Source organism: Carcharodon carcharias, chromosome 17, assembly GCF_017639515.1.
Source record: "Carcharodon carcharias isolate sCarCar2 chromosome 17, sCarCar2.pri, whole genome shotgun sequence".
NCBI classification, from domain to species: Eukaryota; Metazoa; Chordata; class Chondrichthyes; order Lamniformes; family Lamnidae; genus Carcharodon; species Carcharodon carcharias.
Genome location: NC_054483.1, coordinates 2,931,136 through 2,958,259, shown reverse-complemented (window position 1 = coordinate 2,958,259; position 27,124 = coordinate 2,931,136). Strand labels below are relative to the sequence as shown.

General features: G+C 49.2%; 1 protein-coding gene across 1 annotated transcript in view; it reads right to left on the bottom strand.

Annotated features, from left to right (window-relative positions):
• LOC121290045 (prosaposin-like) overlaps positions 1–27,124 on the bottom strand; it is a 393,687-nt gene that overhangs the window by 214,172 nt on the left and 152,391 nt on the right. Inside the window, exons 3-8 of the mRNA XM_041210192.1 lie at positions 12,894–12,968; positions 10,703–10,828; positions 8,593–8,730; positions 7,640–7,729; positions 4,564–4,744; positions 3,024–3,157 (exon numbers count right to left, since the gene is read on the bottom strand). Coding sequence (XP_041066126.1) covers positions 3,024–3,157; positions 4,564–4,744; positions 7,640–7,729; positions 8,593–8,730; positions 10,703–10,828; positions 12,894–12,968 — 744 coding nt within the window. The remainder of the gene's footprint in view (positions 1–3,023; positions 3,158–4,563; positions 4,745–7,639; positions 7,730–8,592; positions 8,731–10,702; positions 10,829–12,893; positions 12,969–27,124) is intronic.

The following is a 27,124-nucleotide window of genomic DNA, read 5'->3' as shown; positions in this document are numbered from 1 at the left end:
TGGAATAGTAAGGGTGAGGCCATAGAAGGACTTGAAAATTGGGATGATCATTTTACAGTTGAGGCTTCACTTAACTGGCAGCCTGTGTAATGCAGTGACCACAGGGGTGATTGGTGACCAAAACTTTATGAGCTTAAAAACAGGAACAGTCAAATTTTGACGACCTGAGGTTTACTGAGGGTAGAAGGTAGGAGACCAGTCAGGATTGTGTTGCAATAGTCACAACTAGAGGTTAAAAAGGTGAGGTCTTCAACAACAGGTGAGTTGAGATGGGGGTGAATCTACAATGATGGTAATAGTTAGGGTGGGATTGTCACACATTTGTACTCAGTGCAGTGGCGGCTGTGAAAAAAGGGGTTTAACCCACTGGCCGCAATAGTGGGTTTTCCCGCTGTATCATGGACTGCCTGGCACATCCTGCTTCATTAATGATGCATTCATGGGAAGTACGCAGGATCGCTGGTGGGCAGGCAGACTTGGTTTTACCCCCCACACCCTGTCATCAGTACTTCCTCAATCCAGGCCCCATATTTAACCAGAGCACATGCCTACTTCATGTCTACAGGCCAGGATTGCTCCATGCGACAGATGGACACAGTGGAAAGCCGTTGTGACGTACTCTACCCCTGCTCTGTCCGCAGGAGCTCCAGTCCGGCCTGGAAGGAAGTGGCAGCAGTGGTCATCAGTGGTCATCAGTGGTCATCAGTGGTCATCAGTGGTCAGCACAGAGGAGAACAGCTATCCAGTGCAGGAAGGGGATGAATGATCTCATCCATTCCACCAGGTTAAGCCAATCTTCTCACCGCTCTCAACTCAGACACTCACAAACTCATCGCACACCCACAGGGACCTCACTCCACAAGGGACAACACCACTAACTCTCACACACACCCTCCCATCTCCATCAGGCTTATATCCTCTGGATCTCATGTCCCTCATCCCGTCCATGACCCACTCACCACACAAACGTTCCAGACAGTGCCATGTGTCCTGCTCACACTCTCTCCATCTGTTTCCATACAGGAGAAGCTGGCTCACAGTAGCAGGGAGAGATCCCAGACTGGGGCAGTGGACCACATTAGTCCCCTCACTCATACATACATACATACGAACCAGGAGCTGCAGTAGGCCATTCAGCCCCTCGAGCCTGCTCCGCCTTTTAATAAGATCATGGCTGAACTGATAGTCACCTGAAATCTGCATCCCACCTACCCCCAGATAACCTTTCATCCCCGTACTTACCAAGAATCTACCCTCCCCCTGCTTTATAAATAACCAAGTCCCAAAGAATCACCACCCTCTGAGTGAAAAAATTTCACCTCATCTCGGTTTTAAATGGGTGACCCCTTATTTTTAAACAGTGACCCCTAATTCTAGATTCTCCCACAAGGGGAAACATCCTCCCCACATCCACCCTGTCAAGACCCCTCAGGATCTTATCTGTTTCAATCAAGTCACCTCTTACTCTTCTAAACTCCAGTGGATACAAGCCTAACCTGTCCAACCTTTCCTCATAGGACAACCCACCAGGTATTAGTCTAGTAAACCTTCGCTGAGCTGCTGCCAATGCATTTACATCCTTTCTTAAATCAGGTGACCAATTGTATTGCAGGGGGTGCAGAGGAGATTCACCAGGATGTTGCCTGGGATGAAACATTTAAGTTATGAAGAGAGGTTGGATAGACTTGGGTTGTTTTCGTTGGAGCAGAGAAGACTGAGGGGCGACCTGATCGAGGTGTACAAGATTATGAGGGGCATGGACAGGGTGGATAGGGAGCAGCTGTTCCCCTTAGTTGAAGGGTCAGTCACAAGGGGACATAAGTTCAAGGTGAGGGGCAGGAGGTTTAGGGGGGATGTGAGGAAAAACGTTTTTACCCAGAGGGTGGTGAGGGTCTGGAATGCGCTGCCTGGGAGGGTGGTGGGGGTGTGTTGCCTCACATCCTTTAAAAAGTACCTGGATGAGCACTTGGCACCTCATAACATTCAAGGCTATGGGCCAAGTGCTGGTAAATGGGATTGGGTAGGTAGGTCAGGTGTTTCTCACGTGTCGGTGCAGACTCGAAGGGCCGAAGGGCCTCTTCTGTGCTGTGATTCTATAATGCACCAGGGAAAGAAATGTGGGAGGGGGCCTGAGTAGGACTGGAACAAGGAATGTCCCAGTTAACCCACAAAAACCCGTGTAGCTGGGGCCTCCGTGGGGATCCATGGCCACACCTTTTATTCAGAGGAAGTGAGAGCAATTAAGCGAGAGAGGAAGTTCAGTCAGGCAGAGGAGGGTGGCTGTCGATGGGAACTGTTTGGCCCTCAGTTCGAGGAAGAAGCTGAGAAGTCACAGACCACCCTGGTGGGTGTGGGAAGTGAAGAGATTTCATACTAACTACTGAAGAGAAGGTAGTTAAGGCCTGGGAACTGGAAATTGCTGAAATGATGTGGGGTGTCAGAACAATCACAAATGTAGGTGGGAAGAGACTGGACAAGGGAAGAAAATGTAGAGGAAAGATAAGACATGAGTTTAGCGGGGCAGGAGCAGGCTGAAATGGAGGATCAACCAGGACAGTCTGTGGATTTGGGGAAGGAGTTAGAAGCAGGCTGTCTGGGGCCTGGGCACTGTTAGGTGGGAAGCTTTGAAGGGAAGATCTCCAAAGCAGATGAAATCAGTGACAGTCCTAGAAAGAATGGCTTGATCTTCGGTGGTGGGGTCATGGTCCAGGGGGAGGTAGAAAGATCTGTCTGAGAGTTGGAGCTGAGCCTCTTCAAGGTAGATGTCAGTACTCCAGACAACAACAGCACCACTCTTGTCAGCTGGGTTAGACCTGAGAGAATGAAGTCAGCAAGTTCAGAGGGAGACAGTCTAGAGTGGGTGACAGGAGCAGAGATACTAAAACAGCTGATGTCACGCCGACAGTGCTCCATGGAAAGATCAAGAGCAGGTAAGAGGCCAGCGGGAGAGATCCAGGTGGAGGGAGAGTATTGGACACGGGTGAAAGGATCCATTGAGCAACTCCCGCTTAACAAGAACTCACCACCAATTTGGAGGCATCAGAATATGAGTTGCAGGCTTTTGGCAGGAGTACATCCACTTCTGTGCCCTGCTTCCGAGCTGACTTGAGCTGATGCACTACGTTCTCACACATATTACAGGACATTATAGGCAGCACTGTATTGTGAGAATGTGGGAGAAATTCAGATTAAACAGTGTGAAGAGTTGAACAGCAAGCTTTTCCTGGCAAACAATAAATGGATGCTTTTCAATGTATTATCTGGATCATGAGGGTAAACGCCCACGAGAAACTAGTTGGTACCAATGAAGCTCCAGTTGCACTATATCTGGGGAAATACATCCAAGATCAAAGCAAGTTAACGAGAGAAATAGTTGTGATCAACCTCCGACGGGCACATTGACCAATTCTGAACTTGACCCAGAACTAATTTGAAAGCTTTTGTGCTTAAGTGCACTGATTGAGAGAAGTGCCCATATTTTCTATTGCAATATGTGCTGTATGCAGATCAAACAACAGCGATTGGCACAATGGTGACATGAGGGAAATATTTTTATCATGCATTGCGTGGTTAGAATCTGAAATGCAGTGTCTGAGAGTGTGGAAGAGGCAGATCAATCGAGGTCTTGAAAAGAGAATTGGATAATTATTTGAAGAGGAAGATTTGCATGGGTATAGGGAAAAGGTTGGGGGGGGGTGGCGGTGGTGCGGGGTAGGGGGGTGTGGGGTGCGGGGTGGGGGTGGGGTGGGGTGCAGGGTGGGGTGGGGTGCGGGGTGGGGGGTGTGGGGTGCAGGTTGGGGGTGGGGTGGGGTGCAGGGTGGGACCAGCTCAGATTCTCTTGCAGAGCCATCATGGATACGATGATACAAATGGCCTCCTTCTGCACTGTAACCATTCTGTGATTCAGTATCAAAGGGAGACAATGCTTCCTACTACCAATGGATGTGCCTTAAAAGACAAATATTTTTAGGAAGAAGAAAAGACCATTCAGCCCAACATGGCCAAACATGTTTTTTGCTATATCAATCCTGTTAGATCTGAATTATATCCAGAAATACCCAATTGCTCCCTGAACATAATGGAAGTGCCTATTCGTGAGTGGCCCTGTCTTCTAACTTGTTCCATTAGGTGTAAAAGAACAGTCTCAGCAATGCATGGCTGAGGGTCTTTTTATGTACAGATATAACGCCCAGTGCATAAAGTCCGAGGGTATATGTCTGTTATACAGCCCCTGTATTTATAACGTTTTGACAGTAAGCGTAACTGGTGATGATACTATAACTCAGCCATGAACTGACGTGCCCAGTGTCTCTGTGTGGAACCTAGCTGGGTAGAGGCAGCTCAGGAGCAAAGCTGAGGGAACCTTTGTTCCCCGAGAGCCGCCACCTGTCTTAGGCAGTGTTCATGGAGGTGTCAGCTCAGCTTCAGAGGAAAAGGATGGAGGGGAAATTGGAAACATGGTTTTTGACGTGCAATTAACCAAAATCTTCAGTTTAGAAATGGTGAGTTTTAAACAATGCCTCCTGCCTTGGGTTATCGATCTCTGTTGGTTTGGATACTTACTGAAGGTCCTCTTGTCTGTGGAGCAGAAGTGAAGAGTATCACACACACCACCTGGCATTATCTTTTTGTAGAGCAACTCCACGACAGATTTCCCAATCTTATTCATAAAGTTGTTGCATCTTGTCAATAATTTGTCTGGCAGGAAGGAGCAGATCTTACTTAGCACTTTGGCGATGGATTTCTGTAAATGCAAAGTTCAACATTTAAATCAACAACATAAACTCTGCAGCACTATTGCACCTCTGCTTTTCAGTCGTAAGTGTTTTTACAATACAACGGAGAATGGAAACCCACCTACACTTTGAAACCTGTCCCCTGGCTCAGTTAATCAAATCAATGAGTAGCTGATCCGTGAAAGCCAGGGATATTTTGAGTACCATCCCCCAGTGTGTGTCAGAGCCAGGGAGAGAAATCATGGGCCCCGGTGCTTCTCCTGATTCTACCCCCGCATAACTCTCCAGTACACAAACTTTAACCCTCCCCCTCAATCAAGCATGATACTTGTCCCCCTTTTCATATCCTAACCAATCAATTCACCAATCACAGAAAGTCCTAGTAAAACGATAACGCCCATTGTTAGCATTTGGTTACAAATATCGACAGAAACACTGTCAGTGAAGGATTGGAACACTAAGGTGTCTCTGTGCAACACAAATTTCAAGATGCCAGAGGATAAAGACTGAATGGTTCACAATTGTATCTATGCCTGAAGCCCATGCTAATTGCTGCTTCTCACTATAATATATTTTCAATATGTACTATGAACCACAACTTTATCACGATATTTCAATACCTCAAAAAACTCATAATAAGCACCCAAGATAGAGAGCAATAATAGGTAAGTAGACAAAAGGGCAAGATTGAAGTCAATGGAGAACTCTAAAACAACTCTAAAGCACCTAGTTCTGTCGAAGGGTCATGAGGACTCGAAACGTCAACTCTTTTCTTCTCCGCCGATTCTGCCAGACCTGATGAGTTTTTCCAGGTAATTCTGTTTTTGTTTTACTCTAAAACAAGTTATTGATTCACTATGAGCCCATTATGCACATCTGTCCTGCCTCATTCACCAAAGCCCGCTCACATTAAACTTTCATGAGCAACAAAATAAACAGAACTCCAGTCATGATTCCACCCGATATCCGTAAGGTAATGATGGATGAAAGCCATCTAGCCCAGTTCATGTCATCCATCCCAGAATGACTTATGAACATATGTATTAAGAGCAGGAGGAGGCCATTCACTCCCTTAAACCTGCTCCACCATTTGATAACTGCCTACATTATACCAGTGACTACAGCTCAAAAGTGTTTCATTGGCTATAAAGCAATTTGGGACATCATGAAGGGTGCTATTTAAATGTAGGTTTTCTCTTTCTTTCATTACACCTGCCTGCAGTAGGCACTGACGGTAGCAATGGTGAAATTTGAGGCCCAATGTTGATTCTGTAAGGATAATTAATCTCCGAGCAATCAACAGATGTTAGGGAAATGGCTACAAAGAAATTATTATATTAACAAAAAAATATTCAACTCTGTAGCTAACCATCCCCCCAAACCCCTGCACAATGCCCCCCTCCAATCACCACTGTAACCTCCCCACAAACCCTCACTTTGATGTCCCAACCAACTCCATCTCCAACCTGCCCTCAAAGCCCCCCCACCTCCCCTTAATACCCCTCCAACTCTGACCAACCTCCCTCTGAAACACCCCTCCAATCTCCGCCACCTACCTCCCCATCTCCCCCCAACCTCCCTCCCAAACCCCACTCTAAAGTCTCCTCCAACCCCTTTCCAAACCCCTTCTCCCACAACCTCACCCCCCCCAACACTCCTCAACCTTCCCCCCATCACCCCTCTCCCTTGAACCTCCCTCAACCCTCTTTCCAACCTCCCCCTACAATCTTCCCCCAACTTCCCACTGCCCTTCCCCCAACCCCCCCACACCACCCACCCTGTGCTCCACACACACGAGCACACATTACATTCAATTGGTTCTAAAGTTACGGGGATATGACTGACCATTTTTCAACCCGTTGGTTGCTGTGCTGCTACTGCTGACCTTTGGGGAGCTTCATGGTTTTCTGGAGGGCTCTCAAAAAAAAAAAATTGGAAACACGAAGCTGCCTGAAGGTCAGAAGCAGCTGCGCAGCAACGGGTGAAATTGACCTGATACTGACAGACCGGATTTTAACTCCCAGCTTGACAGATATGCTTTTTTTTAAAAGCTGGTCTGTCAGGTCTGCAGTTCTGGCTGTTCAGTCTGGATGACGAGAAACCCCGCTCATAACACGGAGACCCAGCCCCACCCGCCCAGGTCCCGGTGCTTAGCAGTGTCTGCACTCCCCTCTCCCGGGCTCTGGTGTGTGCGATCTCAATGGCCAAAGGCAGTGTTTTATTTCCCACTCATTTGCAGCATGGTAGGCATCATGGGAAGGTCAGCATTTATGGCCCATCCCTAATCGCCCTTGAGACAACTGAGTGACTTGCTCGGCCATTTCACAGAGCAGTTAAGAGTCAACCACATTGCTGTGGGTCTGGAGTCACATGCAGGTAAGGATCACAGATTTCCTTTCCATGAGGGCATTAATGAATCAGGTGGGACTTTACTACATTCCAGTAGTTTCATGGTCACCATTAGTGCTACTAGCTTTTTATTCCAGTTTTGCTTAATTCATTTGCTTCACTGCTGTGGTGTGATCCGAAATCAGGTATGTGATTCATCAGTCCAGCCTCTAGCTAACGTGCCCAGTTACAGAGCCACTACATCACCATACGACCTGCTACAATTTTCTGTGCGGTAGAAGTTCTCACTCCTGGATCATGATGATCACTGAATACCTCTCAATGGTGCTCTGTCTAGTTGCAAAGGATCACTCAGCCATACTAACAGCTGACAGCCAAGTGGGGATTGAACTAAGAGACAGCATCATCAGAAGAGGGGGAGAAAATAGGTGGAAATGCACAACAGAACATAATAGAGACATTACTCTGTTCACCCTGGTTTTGGATTCATGACTTGTGAATTCCCAGAATTTGTGCTTACGATCTCTTTATTTTATCTCGATTCGGTAACCCACCTCAGTTTTCTCCTCAGGCAATAAGTGCTTCAGTTTCTGTGTGATACGCAGACAAAATTCGCAGCTGAATACGCCTTTGGGAAGTGGCCCCTGTTCAATACAAATAAAACATCAGTGCACATTTGAAAACACGGCACTCAAATGGAGAAGCTGGTTTGTGCTGGGGATGGAATACTTTAATGCTTCCACTGTCTGTAACAAGCTGAGGTGCAGAGTAAAACTCAGTTTATTCTGTTCCACCAGCACATCTCAACTCCAACCTCAGACAACTCTACACCAGTGTTGTGTTTTTTAAAATATAATTTCCCCAGGCAAATGCTATCCTGTGACCTCTGGGGGTGGTCGCTAATTTTGTGTGAAGTTTAAGGCACTTTGTGTTGTGTGTACATGCCTGCATGGGATCAGACTGACATGGCTGAAGCTCATTCCACCTTCGTCCCTTTACACCCTCCTGCTGTTTATCCTATCAGTCTGGGCTGAATTCAAACTCTCATCCCAGAGGTGTTAAAGGGCTGGGATTGTACTGGGCATTCCACAGGTGAAATGTTTATTTCCACCACCCACCTCGCCAGCAATTTGGGGATGGGTTTGGGTGCATTATTCCCAACGCGGTGAGAACTGATACCAGCTAAACACTGCCTGTATCTGCTGTGCTTATCCAAGGTAACAAGCCTGTCATTTCCAGGGATACCGAGCCACTTGAGTTCCTTAACAGAACAGCTCATTGACAATATCTTGTAGGCAATTTCAGTGGAGCCTTCAAGGTAAAATCGTCAATCCATTTTTTAAAAAAAGAGGCCTTCATGGATTTCAGTGAAGCCAATGTTTGTCGTTCTAGGCTTCTTCGCAATGACTAATTAGCCAATAACAGAACAACTCCCACTCCCCCACCCCCACCCCGACATTAACTCTCTCCCCCGCAAGCTGTGAGTTCCAGACTGTAGTAATCTTACCTGGAATTGCCTCGAGACTGTAGTGTCAGGCGGAGTCTGATTAACCATGTCTGGCTCGTCCTCAGGGATGGAAGTGGAAGGGTTTTTGTGCTCCCTCGATTTGCACAGGCCAAGAGCAGCACACACCACATGTGGTTTCTGGTGGAGGTCAAAAGAAGAGAGGAATTTGGGGATGAGAGACAGTTTGCATGGAACAGTTCCTCCCCTTCCCTTTAGAACTGGAACTGTCACTTCAACACCCGCTCCTACTTTGAAATTTCAGTCTGGGGGGGCCTTTTAAGTTGTGTGGGATGAGGGATTTTTTTCCCCAGAATTAGCCTGGAATTTTCAAATCTAGAATTTGGTCTGTATTGGTCTATAAATTGTGATGCATAAGGTCTCACTCTCATGCGGCACAGCTGAATTGACCATAGATATTTATTCCCCTTGACCATTCTTTATCTTTTTAAAAGATGGAACAGGGAACATAAGGTGTCCCACACAGTGGCAGTCAGGGCTGTGATTTCCACAGGGAACACAAGGTGTCCCACACAGTGGCAGTCAGGGCTGTGATTTCCATCTTTTTGTCTCAGACAAGAGGCAAGTTACCAATGGAACTGCTTTCAGATCAGAAACTCAGTTTGAGATTTTGACAGGAAAAAAATTCTTGCTGTTCAAGAATCTCATTAACCGGTGTTGGCAGGTCACAAGGTGCAGAATTGGGAATGGTAACTTCTTGCTTCTGATTTACATTTGTAGAGACTTTCAAAAGTGACAAGAGTCTGTCAGGTTTGAGACAGAAAGCAGCAACTCAACAGCAAAATACTGTGGATGCTGGGAATCTGCACTGAAAGCAGGAAATGCTGCGAATACTCAGCAGGTCTGGCAGCATCTGTGGGGGGAGAAACAGAGTTAATGTTTCAAGGTTGATGTCCTTTCGTCAGAACACAGACCGGAAATGTTGGAATCAGCATGCCTGGTTCTGAAGCCTATTGTACACAGAGTCAAAGCAGGAAATGGGGAGAGACTTTTGCAGCTGCTGGATGTTGAATTTGCAAATAGAATCCATCGTTTTGTTTTGGCTTCTAACTCTGGAGAGGGAGGACAGAGCATTTGCAAAGAAAGCTGGCTGGACATTGGGTGGACTCCCTTTGAATAGAGCCTCGAAATCTTCTTCATCTAACAGAATGAGTAATACAGGCAGGTCTGATTTTGGTGTAATATCTGAAAGACAGCATCTGCAACAGTGCTGCACTCCGCACAGTGCCGCACTGAAGTAACAGGCAGATTACGTGCTCAAATCTTGAGAGTGGGGTTTGATCCCACAACCATTCTGCCTCGAGGGGTTTGAGTGAGTTCATAGAGGGTGCCCAATGCCAGTAAATGCAAGGTCGGCAAGTGTCTTCAGGAGGACCAGAGGAGATCAGTAAACCCGACTCAATCTGGGCTGTTGCACCTTCTCAGCTATATGACAATCCAAGGGGCTTTACAGATATCTATCACAGTCAACAAGCAAGGTCTTTCAGTGTTAATAATTGATTCGCGGAGGAAATGTCCAAGCAAAAGTCTTGCAGTAACAGGATTGGAAGAATCCCTTTGAAAAATCGAGAGTTTTGGCAATGCTGCAGATTAGTGAAATAGATTAGCTTACAGCCACGATAAAAACACAGCTCACCTTCAACTTTCCATTTCATGGTTTTGTGGCAACCACAGACCCTGAATTGAAAGTACTGGGTCCCCTACAATAGCACAAGTGTTTTACAGAGGTGTGATATTGCACTGGTGTTCTAGGCAGTAACTCCATGACGCTGAGCAGTAAAGCTCACACAATTTCAACTGCAGTGATGTACTTACTGTTGTAAGATCCCACCTCCGAGACCAAGTTATGTGTTGGTTGTGATTGTCTAAGGAACGATTGTTGAGGCATAGGTATGTCTGAACCATAACTGGTGTATGGGATGAACATAGCTATATACAGATATACTAGACTAGGTGTTACTCAGACTAAGCCATGAGCATGCTCCTCTTGACTCTCGGTCATGTGTCTCTTCTATCCTCATTTGGGCAGTACTGTTTCTCCAGTCCCACACATTAACCCTTTCAACCCTGAACACCCTAATACTGCACTTACCACCTCTTTCTCGAGTAATTGAATTATTATGGACAGATAGGAATCAACATAGTTGTTACACTGGTCTTTCAACTCTTTGATTGGGATCGAATCACAGCCTTTGTGCAGTGCAGCTTTCAAGGCATCCTGTAAAAAAAGAGAGCAACTGGCAGATCTGCAGGCATGATACAGTAGAGAGCATATAAATAGTCATTAGGTAGTACAGAACTTAAGTATTGCTTATAAAAAGAGACATGTTAAAGCTTTTCATCTTGCACTCATCAGGACACTGCAATAATACCAATATAAGGGAAAACAACAATTTATACTGTATGCGAAGAGAATGTTGATTGGTTGGCAAGTAGACTCTGATTGTTAGAGGCATTGCCATGGAGAATGCACCAATTGATGGTGACTGACAGTTAACTGCCAAGCATTGTTTGAAATTTAAACCAGGCAGCCTGATGGTCAAGGCGTTGCCCTGAAGAATGAGTCAGGGAATGGCTGTCACTTATTTTGTTTGGCTGAAACAGGCACAATGTGTTTCTGTCTGCAAAGAAACAGGACCCTGTGTATTAATATATGTAGCTTCCAGTACATGCAGATATGCCACATTGCAAGCCCAGTTGACAATCTTAAACTGGTTGTCTGTGTAATTCTTAGCAAACTGAGGATTATTTAGCAAATGTCCAATTGTGGAATCACATCGAATGTTAGACACGGTGTTTTGAGTTTTGCAAGCACAGGCTGGTTGGGTACAGTCTGTACCCTGCCCGTTGTGAACAGCGGCTGGGACATGTTGTTTGGTACAATCCGCCAATCTTTGGGATGTACGGGCTATGTACCCATCATCACACTGGAACTGAAATTCATTTACTACATCACTCGTTTGTGTGAGAGACAGAATGTCTTTTTGGTTTGACAGCAGCATCCTGTTAGTGGTGAATATCACTTGTGTTGCTACTGCATAGTAGCAGCGTGAAACAGCTTGCTTCACCTGTTGCTGAGACTTTTGAGATACCTTGCCCTTCCAGGGTAATCTGAGGTAGACTGGGCACTTTTCAGGGCTAAGAGTGACAGCCTTAGGCCTGTTCATGAGTTTACGCAATATACAGCGTGAAATGATTTGTTCAGAGTAGTTATTATCTGTCATGGATGCCTTTGATGCCTCTATTTCAGCATCAAACGCTTATGTGAGAGAACATATAATGTGCAATATGCAAGCGACACATACAGCATAAAATACACCAAACACAGTCCACCATGCAAACTGTATCTTTCGGTATCCATTCGGCAGCAACCCATTGTGGCAAGCTACAGGTGTTGAGTTCCTATTTTGGATGCTCTGATTCTCTAAAGGGCTTCCCCACATATATACCAGTTGTCCCTCAGCAGCTTCACTGTGGTTTAACCAGTGTAAAGCATGGAGCTTATCAGTGCATTGGCCTGGTCGGTTCCCAGGATGTATCCAGCCAGCGAGTACCCTGCTTGTAGGATAATCCCCGCTGACACATCTACTCTGTCTGGAGAAATACCTTTGAGCACTGTTGCTGTGTGTTGAGTGCTGTGGCTTGTCATAATCATGGGATCTCTGAGGTCACCTTTGGTAAAACACAGGCTTTGCACAGGAGCCATTTTATCCACCGCATGAAACAATACCTAGGTTCTATTTAACAGTCCGACTGGCTGGTTAGTCAGTAGCTGCATCCTGGAACGCTGCAGAGATCATTGTCTCTGCCTTCCTACAATTCATTATGCTGAGTGAGACCTCCACTGGCGATGCCCATGGCTGAATTATCGGGATGTAGAAGGGAAATGTTCTGCTTTCCTGTCTGGCAAATTCCTGAGCTCCCAGCTCTGGGTACAGCTGTGTGTTGTTGCAGTTGTCTATGGAAGAGGTCCAGGGACCTACATGTCCGAACACTATTTATTATAGACAGGGCTGGGACAGACAGAGGTGAGACTCCCCCACCCCCAACGCCAGATGCTAATACTCGGAGAATACTCGAGAGGGTGATCCTGTTGTGACAACAGGGCCAGTCCCTGAAATCAGCTTTGCGGCAGCATCAGTTCAGATTAGTACAATCTGCTGAGGCTCTCTTTTAAGGGTTAAATGGTAACTATGGGCAATGGCTGAATATTTAGCATTGCAGTGTTTGGTGTCAATGGGTTTCCCACATCCTGATCCAAATGCATTATCAGTGACCAGTACCTTCGGTGAATTGCGGTTCCCCATGCCAACAATCTCCCGCATGAAAGTTTTGCACGTGTTGCAGGTGTCATCTTTCTGAAAAACAAGAATGAGTTTGATGGGATTGTAACTTAAGATGAACATCCCTTTGTTTGCTTTACAGCTTTTGCAAACAATTCAATTATTCCACACGTCCTCCCAGTGTTCTACCACCTCCTCTCCTCACAAGGCCATGAGCACTGGGTGTCTGGCACAAGTGAGCTTCAGAAATACATGAGCCAATGCAGTGAGTGTTGGCAGGCTATTTGACTGCAGTGGTATCACAATGAACACCAACACGCAAAAATGAACAAGTAGGAATGTGCTTCTGTGCAGAACAATGACACGTTCATGCTCTTTAAATGCTTTACAACCAGTGGGTTACTGTTTGTGAAGAACAGTCACTGATTTGTGCAAAAATACAGCAGTTAAACGTACCCAGGGAGCGAGTGGATCAGCAGGTAGCACTTTCCAGTAGAGGTAATAGATAGTGAAGGGATCACTGGCTGATTTTGACTACTCCATGGATGTGGAGGTGAGTAGTTATGCAGCTTCTGCTATTAGAGAGGAGGTCAGTTAGCACACAGGGAAGAATAAAATCTGGGATTATGAGTTATGGACCAATATGGCTCCGCTATACAACATGTTGACCGAGCAAGGAGGCAGCATATTCAGGAGCGGAGGGGACAAAATGAGGGGAGAAAAACACACATACTACAATTTAGTCAGAATTCCCTGTGCATGGGAGCTGTGTAGAGGTCAGTGTGTGTGGGAGTTGGAAAGAGGACAGTGAGGGTGGGAGTTGGAGAGAGGTCAGTGTATGTGGGAGTTGTAGAGAGGTCAGTGTGTGTGGGAGTTGGAGAGAAGTCAGTTTGTGGGAGTTGGAGAGAGTTCGGTGTGTGTGGGAGTTGGAGAGAGGTCAGTGAGTATGGGAGTTGGAGAGAGGTCAGTGTGTGTGGTAGTTGTAGAGTGGTCAGTGTGTGTGGGAGTTGGAGAGCGTTCAGTGCATCTGGGAGTTTTAGAGATGTCATTGTGTGTGGTAATTGTAGAGAGGTCAGTGTGTGGGAGTTGGAGAGAAGTCAGAGAATGTGGGTGTTGCAGACAGGTCAGGGTGCGTGGGTGTGGAGAGAGGTCAGTGTGTGTGGGAGTTGGAGAGAAGTCAGAGAATGTGGGTGTTGCAGACAGGTCAGGGTGTGTGGGTGTGGAGACAGGTCAGTGTGTGTGGGAGTTGGAGAGAGGTCAGTGTTTGTGGGAGTTGGAGAGAGGTCAGTGTGTGTGGGAGTTGGAGAGAGGTCAGTGTGTGTGGGAGTTGGAGAGAGGTCAGGGAGTGTGGGAGTTGGAGTGATGTCAGTGAGTGTGGGAGTTGGGGATAGGTCAGTGTGTGTGGGAGTTGGAGAGAGGTCAGTGTGTGTGGGAGTTGGAGAGAGGTAAGTGTGTGAGGGAGTTGGAGAGAGGTCATTCAGTGTGGGAGTTGGAGAGAGGTCAGTGTGTGTGGGAGTTGGAGAGAGGTCAGTCAGTGTGGGAGTTAGAGAGAGGTCAGTGCATGTTGGAGTTGGAGAGAGTCAGTGAGTGTGGGAGTTGGAGAGAGGTCAGTACGTGTGGGAGTTGGAGAGAGGTTGGCGTGTGTGGGACTCGTAGTGAGGTCATTGTGTGTGGGTGTTGGAGAGTGGTCAGTGCATGTGGGAGTTGTAGAGAGGTCAGTGTGTGTGGGAGTTGTAGAGAGGTCAGTGTGTGTGGTTATTGTAGAGAGGTCAGTGTGTGGGAGTTGAAGGGTGGTCAGTGCGTATGGGAGTTGGCGAGAGGTCAGTGAGTGTGGGAGTTGGAGAGAGGTCAGTGTGTGTGGGAGTTGGAGAGAGGTCAGTGCGTGTGAAGTTGAAGAGAGATCAGTGTTTGTGGTAGTTGTAGAGAGGTCAGTGTTTGTGGGAGTTGGAGAGAGGTCAGTGTTTGTGGTAGTTGTAGAGAGGTCAGTGCGTGTGGGAGTTGGAGAGAGGTCAGTGTGTGTGGGAGTTGGAGAGAGATCAGTGCTAGAGGGAGCTGTAGAGAGATCAGTGTGTGTGTGTGAGTCAGAGAGAGGTCAGCGTTTTTGGGAGTTAGAGAGAGGTCAGTGCATGTGGGAGTGTTAGAGAGGTCAGTTTGTGTGGCTTTGGAGAGAGGTCAGTGTGTGTGTGAGTTGGAGAGAGGTCAGTGTGTGTGGGAGTTGGAGAGAGATCAGTGCTAGAGGGAGCTGTAGAGAGATCAGTGTGTGTGTGTGAGTCAGAGAGAGGTCAGTGTTTTTGGGAGTTAGAGAGAGGTCAGTGCATGTGGGAGTGTTAGAGAGGTCAGTTTGTGTGGGATTTGGAGAGAAGTCAGTGTGTGTGGGAGATGGAGAGCGGTCAGTGAGTGTGGGAGTTTGAGAGAGGACAGTACATGTGGGAGTTGGATGAGGTCAGTGCGTATGCGAGTTGGAGATAGGTCAGTGTTTGTGGGAGCTGTACAGAGGTCAGTGAGTGTGGGAGTTGGAGATAGGTCAGTGTTTGTGGGAGCTGTACAGAGGTCAGTGTGTGTGGGAGTTGGAGAGAGGTCATTGTGTGTGGGAGTTGTAGAGAAGTCAGTGTGTGTGGGAGTTGGAGAAAGGTCAGTGTGTCTGAGATCTGGAGAGAGGTCAGTGCTAGTGGGAGTTGTAGAGAGTTCAGTGAGTGTGCAAATTGGAGAGAGGTCACTGTGTGTGGGAGTTGGAGAGATGTCATTGTGTGTAGGTGTTGGAGAGAGGTCAGTGTGTGTGGGAGTTTGAGAGATTTCATTGCGTGTGGGAGTTGGAGAGAGGTCAGTGAGTGTGGGAGTTGGAGAGAGGTCAGTGTTTGTGGGATTGGGGAGAGGTCAATGCGTGACGGAGTTGGAGAGAGTTCAGTGAGTGTGCAAATTGGAGAGAGGTCACTGTGTGTGGGAGTTGGAGAGATGTCATTGTGTGTAGGTGTTGGAGAGAGGTCAGTGTGTGTGGGATTTGGAGAGAGGTCAATGTGTGTGGGAGTTGGAGAGAGGTCAGTTTGTGTGGGAGTTGGAGACAGGTCAGTGCATGTGAGAGATCAAGTGAGGTCAATGTGTGTGGGATTTGGAGAGAGGTCAGTTTGTGTGCGAGTTGGAGAGAGGTCAGTGTGTGTGGAAGTTGGGGAGAGGTCAGAGTGTGTGGGATTTGGGAGAGGACAGTGAGTGTGGGAGTTTGGGAGAGGTCAGTGTTTGTGTCAGTTGGAGAAGGTCAGTGAATGTGGGATTTGGAGAGAGGTCAGGGAGTGTGGCAGGTGGAGAGAGGTCAGTGCGTGTAGGAGTTGGACAGAGGTCAGTGTGTGTTGTAGTTGGAGAGAGTTCAGTGTGTGTGGTAGTTGGAGAGAGGTCAGTGCTTGTGGGAGTTGGAGAGAGGTCAGTGAGTGTGGGAGTTGGAGAGATGTCAGTGTGTGTGGGAATTGGCGAGAGGTTAGTGTGTGTGGAAGGTGGAGAGCGATCAGTGAGTATGGGCATTGGAGAGAGGTCAGTGTGGGTGGGATTTCGGGAGAGGATGGTGTGTGTGGGAGTTGGCAGAGGTCAATGGGTGTGGGAGTTGGGGAGAGGTCATTGTGTGTGGCAGTTGTAGAGAAGTCAGAGTGTGTGGGAATTGGATAGAGGACAGTTTGTGTGGAGTTGGAAAGACATCAGGGAATGTGGGAGTTGGAAAGATATCAGTCAGTGTGGGAGTTGGGGATAGGTCAGTTTGTGTGTGAGTTGGAGAGAGGACAGTGTGTGTGAGAGTTGGAGAGAGGTCCATGAGTGTGGGATTTGGAGAGAGCTCGGTGTGTGTGAGAGTTTGAGAGTGGTCAATGAGTGTGGGAATTGGAGAGAGGTTAGTGTGTGCGAGAGTTGGAGAGAAGTCAATGAATGTGGGAGTTGGAGAGAGGTCAGTGTGTGTGGGAGTTAGAGAGAGGTCAGTGCGTGTGGGAATTGGTGCGAGGTCAGTGTGTGTGTAAGTTGGGCAGAGGTCAGTGTGTTTGGGAGTTGCAGAGGGGTCAGTGCGTGTGGGCTTTGGGGAGACGTCAGTTCGTATGGGAGTTGGGGAGAGTTCAGATTGTGTGGGAGTTGGAGATAGGTCAGTGAGTGTGGGAGTTGGAGCGATGTAAGTGTGTGTGGGAGTTGGAGAAAGGTCAGTGCGTTTGGCTGTTGGAGAGAGGTCAGTGAGTGTGGGAGTTGGAGAGAGGTCAGAGTGGGTGGGTTTGGAGAGAGGACAGTGTGTGTGGAATTTGGAGAGAGGTCAGTTTGTGTGGGATTTGGAGAGAGGTCAGTGTGTGATGGAGAGCGGTCAGTGAGTGTGGGAGTTTGAGAGAGGACAGTACATGTGGGAGTTGGATGAGGTCAGTGCGTATGCGAGTTGGAGATAGGTCAGTGTTTGTGGGAGCTGTACAGAGGTCAGTGAGTGTGGGAGTTGGAGAGAGGTCATTGTGTGTGGGACTTGTAGAGAAGTCAGTGTGTGTGGGATTTGGAGAAAGGTCAGTGTGTCTGAGATTTGGAGAGAGGTCAGTGCTAGTGGGAGTTGTAGAGAGTTCAGTGTGTGTGGTTTTGGAGAGAGGTCAGTGTGTGTGAGTTGGAGAGAGATCAGGGTGTGTCGGAGTAGGAGAGACGTCAGTGCATGTGGGAGTTTGAGAGAGTTCATTGCGTGTGGGAGTTGGAGAGAGGTCAGTGAGTGTGGGAGTTGGAGAGAGGTCAGTGTTTGTGGGATTGGGGAGAGGTCAATGCGTGACGGAGTTGGAGAGAGTTCAGTGAGTGCGCGAATGGGAGAGAGGTCACTGTGTGTGGGAGTTGGAGAGATGTCATTGTGTGTAGGTGTTGGAGAGAGGTCAGTGTGCGTGGGAGTTGGAGAGAGGTCAGTGAGTGTGGGAGTTGGAGAGAGTTCGGTGTGTGGGAGTTGGAGAGAGGTCAGTGTGTGTGGGAGTTGGAGAGAAGTCAGTTTGTGTGGGAGTTGGAGACAGGTCAGTGCATGTGAGAGATCAAGTGAGGTCAGTGTGTGTGGGATTTGGAGAGAGGTCAGTTTGTGTGCGAGTTGCAGAGAGGTCAGTGTGTGTGGAAGTTGGGGAGAGGTCAGAGTGTGTGGGATTTGGGAGAGGACAGTGAATGTGGGAGTTTGGGAGAGGTCAGTGTTTGTGTCAGTTGGAGAAGGACAGTGAATGTGGGATTTGGAGAGAGGTCAGGGTGTGTGGTAGTTGGAGAGAGGTCAGTGAGTGTGGGATTTGGAGAGAGGTCAGGGAGTGTGGCAGTTGGAGAGAGGTCAGTGAGTGTGGGAGTTGGACAGAGGTCAGTGTGTGTTGTAGTTGGAGAGAGTTCAGTGTGTGTGGGAGTTGGAGAGAGGTCAGTGCGTGTGGGAGTTGGAGAGATGTCAGTGTGTGTGGGAATTGGTGAGAGGTTAGTGTGTGTGGGAGGTGGAGAGAGATCAGTGAGTATGGGCATTGGAGAGAGGTCAGTGTGGGTGGGATTTCGGGAGAGGATGGTGTGTGTGGGAGTTGGCAGAGGTCAATGGGTGTGGGAGTTGGGTAGAGGTCATTGTGTGTGGCAGTTGCAGAGAAGTCAGAGTGTGTGGGAATTGGATAGAGGACAGTTTGTGTGGAGTTGGAAAGACATCAGGGAATGTGGGAGTTGGAAAGATATCAGTCAGTGTGGGAGTTGGGGATAGGTCAGTTTGTGTGTGAGTTGGAGAGAGGACAGTGTGTGTGAGAGTTGGAGAGAGGTCCATGAGTGTGGGATTTGGAGAGAGCTCGGTGTGTGTGAGAGTTTGAGAGTGGTCAATGAGTGTGGGAATTGGAGAGAGGTTAGTGTGTGCGAGAGTTGGAGAGAAGTCAATGAATGTGGGAGTTGGAGAGAGGTCAGTGTGTGTGGGAGTTAGAGAGAGGTCAGTGCGTGTGGGAATTGGTGCGAGGTCAGTGTGTGTGTAAGTTGGGCAGAGGTCAGTGTGTTTGGGAGTTGCAGAGGGGTCAGTGTGTGTGGGAGTTGGGGAGGGGTCAGTGCGTGTGGGCTTTGGGGAGACGTCAGTTCGTATGGGAGTTGGGGAGAGTTCAGTTTGTGTGGGAGTTGGAGATGGGTCAGTGAGTGTGGGAGTTGGAGAGAGGTCAGTGAGTGTGGGAGTTGGAGCGATGTAAGTGTGTGTGGGAGTTGGAGAAAGGTCAGTGCGTTTGGCTTTTGGAGAGAGGTCAGTGAGTGTGGGAGTGGGAGAGAGGTCAGTGCGTTTGGGTGTTGGAGTGAGGTCAGTGCGTGTGGGATGGAAAGATATATGCGCATGTTGGCGTTCGAGAGTGGTCAGTGCGTATGGGCATTGGGGAGAAGTCAGTGCGAATGGGAGTTGGGGAGAGTTCAGAGTGTGTGGGAGTTGGACAGAGGTCAGTGCGTGTGGGAGTTGGAGAGACGTCAGTGTGTGTGGGAGTTGGGGTGATTACAATGCGTGTGGGAGTTGGTGAGAGGTCAGTGGGTCAGGGAGAAGGAGAGAGGTCAGTGTGTGTGGGAGTTGGAGAAAGGTCAGTGTGTCTGAGAGTTGGAGGGAGGTCTGTGCTAGTGGGAGTTGTAGAGAGGTCAGTGTGTGTGCGAGTTGGAGAGTGGTCAGTGTGTGAGGCAGTTGGAGAGAGGTCAGTGCTTGTGGGAATTGTAGAGAGGTCATTGTGTGTGGGTTTGGAGAGAGGTCAGTGTGTGTGTGAGTTGGAGAGAGGTCATGGTTTGTGGTAGCTGTAGAGAGGTCAGTGTGTGTGGGTTTCAAGAGAGGTCAGTGTGTGTGGGAGTTGGAGAGAGGTCAGTGTGTGTCGGAGTTGGAGAGAGGTCAGTGAGTGTGGGAGTTGGTGAGAGTTCAGCGCGTGTGTGAGTCGGGGAGAGGTCAGTGTGTGTAAGAGATGGGGTGAAGTCAGTGCGTGTGGGAGTTGGAGTGAGGTCAGTGTGTGTGGGAGTTGGAGAGAGGTCACTGCATGTGGGAATTGGAGAGATGTCAGTGTGTGTGCAAGTTGGAGAGAGGTCAATGCGTGTGGGAGTTGGAGAGCAGTCAGGGAGTGTGGGAATTTGAGAGATGTCAGTCAGTGTGGTAGTTGGGGAGAGGTCAGTTTGTGTGGGAGTTTGAGAGAGGTCAGTGTGTGTGGGAGTTGGAGCGAGGTCAGTTTGTGTGGGAGTTGGGGAGAGGTCAGTTTTTGTGGGAGATGGAGAGAGGTCAGTGTGTGTGGGATTTGGAGAGAGGGCAGTTTGTATGGGAGTTTGAGTGAGGTCAGTTTGTGTGCGAGTTGGAGAGAGGTCAGTGTGTGTTTGAGTTGGGGAGATGTCAGAGTGTGTGGGACTTCAGAGAGGAAAGTGTGTGTGGGAGTTGGCAAGAGTTCAGTGTGCGTGGGAGTTGGAGAGAGGTCAGTGCGTGTGGGAATTGGAGAGAGGTCAGTGAGTGTGGGAGTTGGAGAGATGTCTGTGTGTGTGGGATTTGGCTAGAGGTCAGTGCGTGTGGGAATTGGAGAGAGGTCAGTGAGTGTGGGAGTTGGAGAGATGTCTGTGTGTGTGGGACTTGGCTAGAGGTTAGTGTGTGTGGGAGTTGGAGAGAGGTCAGTGAGTGTGGGAGTTGGAGAGCTGTCAGTGTGTGTGGGAATTAGAGAGAGGTCAGTGTGTGTGTTTGGTGGGCAGAGGTCAGTGTGTGTGGGAGTTGCAGAGAGCTCAGTGTGTGTGGGAGTTTTGGAGGGGTCAGTGCATGTGGGCTTTGGGGAGAAGTCAGTGCGTATGGGAGTTGGGGAGAGTTCAGTGTGTGTTGGAGTTGGGGAGAAGTAAGTGAGTGTGGCAGTTGAAGCGAGGTCAGTGTGTGTGGGAGTTGGAGAAATGTCAGTGCGTGTGCCCATTGGAGAGACGTCAGTGAGTGTGGGAGTTGGAGAGAGGTCAGTGTTTGTGGAAGTTGGGGAGAGGTCAGAGTAAGTGGGATTTGGGAGAGGACAGTGGGTGTGGGAGTTTGGGAGAGGTCAGTGTTTGTTTCAGTTGGAGAGAGGTCAGTGATTGTGGGATTTGGAGATGGTCAGTGCATGTGGGAGTTGAAGAGAGGTCAGTGCTTGTGGGATTTGGAGAGAGGTCAATGAGTGTTGGAGTTGGAGAGAGGTCAGTGTGTGTGGTAGTTGGAGAGAGTTCCAATGTGTGTGGTTGTTGGAGAGAGGTCAGTGCGTGTGGGAGTTAGAGAGAGGTCAGTGAATGTGGGAATTGGAGAGATGTCAGTGTGTGTGGGAATTGGCGAGAGGTCAGTGTGTGTGGGATTTGGGGAGAGGACGGTGTGTGTAGGAGTTGGCTGAGGTCAGTGGGTGTGGGAGTTGGGGAGAGTTCAGTGTGTGTTGGAGTTGGGGAGAAGTAAGTGAGTGTGGCAGTTGAAGCGAGGTCAGTGTGTGTGGGAGTTGGAGAAATGTCAGTGCGTGTGCCCATTGGAGAGACGTCAGTGAGTGTGGGAGTTGGAGAGCGTTCAGTACGTTTGGGGGTTGGAGTGAGGCCAGTGCGTGTGTGGGATGGAAAGATATCTGCGCGTGTTGGAGTTCGAGAGCGGTCAGTGAGTGTGGGCGTTGGGAAGAAGTCAGTGTGGATGGGAGTTGGGGAGAGTTCAGTGTGTGTGGGAGTTGCAGAGAGGTCAGTGCGTGTGGGAGTTATAGAGAGGTCAGTGTGTGAGGCAGTTGGGGAGAGGTCAGTTTGTGTGGGAGTTGGAGACAGGTCAGTGCGTGTGAGAGTTGAAGAGAGGTCAGTGAATGTGAGAGTTGGAGAGAGGTCAGTGTGTGTGAGAGATGGGGTGATTTCAGTGTGTGTGGGAGTGGAGAGAGGTCACTGCATGTAGGAGTTGGAGAGAGGACAGGGAGTGTTTGAGTTTGAGAGATGTCAGTCAGTGTGGGAGTTGGGGAGATCAGTTTGTGTGGGAAATGGAGAGCGGTCAGTGTGTGTGGGATTTGGAGAAAGGTCCGTTTGTGTGGGAGTTTGAAAAAGGTCAGTTTGTGTGCGAGTTGGAGAGAGGTCAGTGTGTGTGGAAGTTGGGGAGAGGTCAGAGTAAGTGGGATTTGGGAGGGGACAGTGGGTGTGGGAGTTTGGGAGAGGTCAGTGTTTGTTTCAGTTGGAGAGAGGTCAGTGAGTGTAGGATTTGGAGATGGTCAGTGCGTGTGGGAGTTGAAGAGAGGTCAGTGCTTGTGGGATTTGGAGAGAGGTCAATGAGTGTGGGACTTGGAGAGAGTTCAGTGTGTGTGGTAGTTGGAGAGAGTTCAGTGTGTGTGGTTGTTGGAGAGAGGTCAGTGCGTGTGGGAGTTAGAGAGAGGTCAGTGAATGTGGGAATTGGAGAGATGTCAGTGTGTGTGGGAATTGGCGAGAGGTCAGTGTGTGTGGGATTTGGGGAGAGGACGGTGTGTGTGGGAGTTGGCTGAGGTCAGTGGGTGTGGGAGTTGGGGAGAGGTCATTGTGTGTGGCAGTTGCAGCGAAGTCAGGGTGTGTGGGAATTGGATAGAGGACAGTTTGTGTGGAGTTGGAAAGAGATCAGGGGATGTGGGAGTGGGAAAGATATAAGTCAGTGTGGGAGTTGGGGAGAGGTCAGTTTGTGTGGGAGTTGGAGAGAGGACAGTGTGTGTGAGAGTTGGAGTGAGGTCAATGAGTGTGGGATTTGGAGAGAGCTCAGTGTGTGTGAGAGTTGGAGAGAAGTCAATGAATGTGGGAGTTGGAGAGAGGTCAGTGTGTGTGGGAGTTGGAGAGAGGTCAGTGTGTGTGGGAGTTGGGGAGAGGTCAATGAGTGTGGGAATTGGAGAGAGGTTAGTGTGTGTGAGAGTTGGAGAGAAGTCAATGAATGTGGGAGTTGGAGAGAGGTCAGTGTGTGTGGGAGTTAGAGAGAGGTCAGTGAGTGTGGGAGATGAGGAACTGTCAGTGCGTGTGGGAATTGGTGCGAGGTCAGTGCGTGTGGACGTTGGGAAGAAGTCATTGTGTATGGGAGTTGGGGAGAGTTCAGTGTGTGTGGGAGTTGGAGAGATGTCAGTGAGTGTGGGAGTTGGAGAGAGGTCAGTGAGTGTGGGAGTTGGAGAGAGGTAAGTGTGTGAGGGAGTTGGAGAGAGGTCATTCAGTGTGGGAGTTGGAGAGAGGTCAGTGTGTGTGGGAGTTGGAGAGAGGTCAGTCAGTGTGGGAGTTAGAGAGAGGTCAGTGCATGTTGTAGTTGGAGAGAGTCAGTGAGTGTGGGAGTTGGAGAGAGGTCAGTACGTGTGGGAGTTGGAGAGAGGTTGGCGTGTGTGGGACTCGTAGTGAGGTCATTGTGTGTGGGTGTTGGAGAGTGGTCAGTGCATGTGGGAGTTGTAGAGAGGTCAGTGTGTGTGGTTATTTTAGAGAGGTCAGAGTGTGGGAGTTGTAGGGTGGTCAGTGCGTATGGGAGTTGGCGAGAGGTCAGTGAGTATGGGAGTTGGAGAGAGGTCAGTGTGTGTGGGAGTTGGAGAGAGGTCAGTGCGTGTGAAGTTGAAGAGAGATCAGTGTTTGTGGTAGTTGGAGAGAGGTCAGTGTTTGTGGGAGTTGGAGAGAGGTCAGTGTGTGTGGGAGTTGCAGAGAGGTCAGTGCTAGAGGGAGCTGTAGAGAGATCAGTGTGTGTGTGGGAGTCAGAGAGAGGTCAGTGTTTTTGGGAGTTAGAGAGAGGTCAGTGCATGTGGGAGTGTTAGAGAGGTCAGTTTGTGTGGGTTTGGAGAGAGGTCAGTGTGTGTGTGAGTTGGAGAGAGGTCAGAGTGGGTGGGTTTGGAGAGAGGACAGTGTGTGTGGAATTTGGAGAGAGGTCAGTTTGTGTGGGATTTGGAGAGAGGTCAGTGTGTGTGGGAGATGGAGAGCGGTCAGTGAGTGTGGGAGTTTGAGAGAGGACAGTACATGTGGGAGTTGGATGAGGTCAGTGCGTATGCGAGTTGGAGATAGGTCAGTGTTTGTGGGAGCTGTACAGAGGTCAGTGTGTGTGGGAGTTGGAGAGAGGTCATTGTGTGTGGGAGTTGTAGAGAAGTCAGTGTGTGTGGGAGTTGGAGAAAGGTCAGTGTGTCTGAGATCTGGAGAGAGGTCAGTGCTAGTGGGAGTTGTAGAGAGTTCAGTGTGTGTGGGTTTGGAGAGAGGTCAGTGTGTGTGAGTTGGAGAGAGATCAGGGTGTGTTGGAGTAGGAGAGACGTCAGTGCATGTGGGAGTTTGAGAGAGTTCATTGCGTGTGGGAGTTGGAGAGAGGTCAGTGAGTGTGGGAGTTGGAGAGAGGTCAGTGTTTGTGGGATTGGGGAGAGGTCAATGCGTGACGGAGTTGGAGAGTGTTCAGTGAGTGTGCGAATGGGAGAGAGGTCACTGTGTGTGGGAGTTGGAGAGATGTCATTGTGTGTAGGTGTTGGAGAGAGGACAGTGTGTGTGGGATTTGGAGAGAGGTCAATGTGTGTGGGAGTTGGAGAGAGGTCAGTTTGTGTGGGAGTTGGAGACAGGTCAGTGCATGTGAGAGATGAAGTGAGGTCAGTGTGTGTGGGATTTGGAGAGAGGTCAGTTTGTGTGCGAGTTGGAGAGAGGTCAGTGTGTGTGGGAGTTGGGGAGAGGTCAATGAGTGTGGGAATTGGAGAGAGGTTAGTGTGTGTGAGAGTTGGAGAGAAGTCAATGAATGTGGGAGTTGGAGAGAGGTCAGTGTGTGTGGGAGTTGGAGAGAGTCAGTGAGTGTGGGAGTTGGAGAGAGGTCAGTACGTGTGGGAGTTGGAGAGAGGTTGGCGTGTGTGGGACTCGTAGTGAGGTCATTGTGTGTGGGTGTTGGAGAGTGGTCAGTGCATGTGGGAGTTGTAGAGAGGTCAGTGTGTGTGGTTATTTTAGAGAGGTCAGAGTGTGGGAGTTGAAGGGTGGTCAGTGCGTATGGGAGTTGGCGAGAGGTCAGTGAGTATGGGAGTTGGAGAGAGGTCAGTGTGTGTGGGAGTTGGAGAGAGGTCAGTGCGTGTGAAGTTGAAGAGAGATCAGTGTTTGTGGTAGTTGGAGAGAGGTCAGTGTTTGTGGGAGTTGGAGAGAGGTCAGTGTGTGTGGGAGTTGCAGAGAGGTCAGTGCTAGAGGGAGCTGTAGAGAGATCAGTGTGTGTGTGGGAGTCAGAGAGAGGTCAGTGTTTTTGGGAGTTAGAGAGAGGTCAGTGCATGTGGGAGTGTTAGAGAGGTCAGTTTGTGTGGGTTTGGAGAGAGGTCAGTGTGTGTGTGAGTTGGAGAGAGGTCAGAGTGGGTGGGTTTGGAGAGAGGACAGTGTGTGTGGAATTTGGAGAGAGGTCAGTTTGTGTGGGATTTGGAGAGAGGTCAGTGTGTGTGGGAGATGGAGAGCGGTCAGTGAGTGTGGGAGTTTGAGAGAGGACAGTACATGTGGGAGTTGGATGAGGTCAGTGCGTATGCGAGTTGGAGATAGGTCAGTGTTTGTGGGAGCTGTACAGAGGTCAGTGTGTGTGGGAGTTGGAGAGAGGTCATTGTGTGTGGGAGTTGTAGAGAAGTCAGTGTGTGTGGGAGTTGGGGAGAGGTCAATGAGTGTGGGAATTGGAGAGAGGTTAGTGTGTGTGAGAGTTGGAGAGAAGTCAATGAATGTGGGAGTTGGAGAGAGGTCAGTGTGTGTGGGAGTTAGAGAGAGGTCAGTGAGTGTGGGAGATGAGGAACTGTCAGTGCGTGTGGGAATTGGTGCGAGGTCAGTGCGTGTGGACGTTGGGAAGAAGTCATTGTGTATGGGAGTTGGGGAGAGTTCAGTGTGTGTGGGAGTTGGAGAGATGTCAGTGAGTGTGGGAGTTGGAGAGAGGTCAGTGAGTGTGGGAGTTGGAGAGAGGTAAGTGTGTGAGGGAGTTGGAGAGAGGTCATTCAGTGTGGGAGTTGGAGAGAGGTCAGTGTGTGTGGGAGTTGGAGAGAGGTCAGTCAGTGTGGGAGTTAGAGAGAGGTCAGTGCATGTTGGAGTTGGAGAGAGTCAGTGAGTGTGGGAGTTGGAGAGAGGTCAGTACGTGTGGGAGTTGGAGAGAGGTTGGCGTGTGTGGGACTCGTAGTGAGGTCATTGTGTGTGGGTGTTGGAGAGTGGTCAGTGCATGTGGGAGTTGTAGAGAGGTCAGTGTGTGTGGTTATTTTAGAGAGGTCAGAGTGTGGGAGTTGAAGGGTGGTCAGTGCGTATGGGAGTTGGCGAGAGGTCAGTGAGTATGGGAGTTGGAGAGAGGTCAGTGTGTGTGGGAGTTGGAGAGAGGTCAGTGCGTGTGAAGTTGAAGAGAGATCAGTGTTTGTGGTAGTTGGAGAGAGGTCAGTGTTTGTGGGAGTTGGAGAGAGGTCAGTGTTTGTGGGAGTTGTAGAGAGGTCAGTGTGTGTGGGAGTTGCAGAGAGGTCAGTGCTAGAGGGAGCTGTAGAGAGATCAGTGTGTGTGTGGGAGTCAGAGAGAGGTCAGTGTTTTTGGGAGTTAGAGAGAGGTCAGTGCATGTGGGAGTGTTAGAGAGGTCAGTTTGTGTGGGTTTGGAGAGAGGTCAGTGTGTGTGTGAGTTGGAGAGAGGTCAGAGTGGGTGGGTTTGGAGAGAGGACAGTGTGTGTGGAATTTGGAGAGAGGTCAGTTTGTGTGGGATTTGGAGAGAGGTCAGTGTGTGTGGAGATGGAGAGCGGTCAGTGAGTGTGGGAGTTTGAGAGAGGACAGTACATGTGGGAGTTGGATGAGGTCAGTGCGTATGCGAGTTGGAGATAGGTCAGTGTTTGTGGGAGCTGTACAGAGGTCAGTGTGTGTGGGAGTTGGAGAGAGGTCATTGTGTGTGGGAGTTGTAGAGAAGTCAGTGTGTGTGGGAGTTGGAGAAAGGTCAGTGTGTCTGAGATCTGGAGAGAGGTCAGTGCTAGTGGGAGTTGTAGAGAGTTCAGTGTGTGTGGGTTTGGAGAGAGGTCAGTGTGTGTGAGTTGGAGAGAGATCAGGGTGTGTTGGAGTAGGAGAGACGTCAGTGCATGTGGGAGTTTGAGAGAGTTCATTGCGTGTGGGAGTTGGAGAGAGGTCAGTGAGTGTGGGAGTTGGAGAGAGGTCAGTGTTGGTGGGATTGGGGAGAGGTCAATGCGTGACGGAGTTGGAGAGTGTTCAGTGAGTGTGCGAATGGGAGAGAGGTCACTGTGTGTGGGAGTTGGAGAGATGTCATTGTGTGTAGGTGTTGGAGAGAGGACAGTGTGTGTGGGATTTGGAGAGAGGTCAATGTGTGTGGGAGTTGGAGAGAGGTCAGTTTGTGTGGGAGTTGGAGACAGGTCAGTGCATGTGAGAGATGAAGT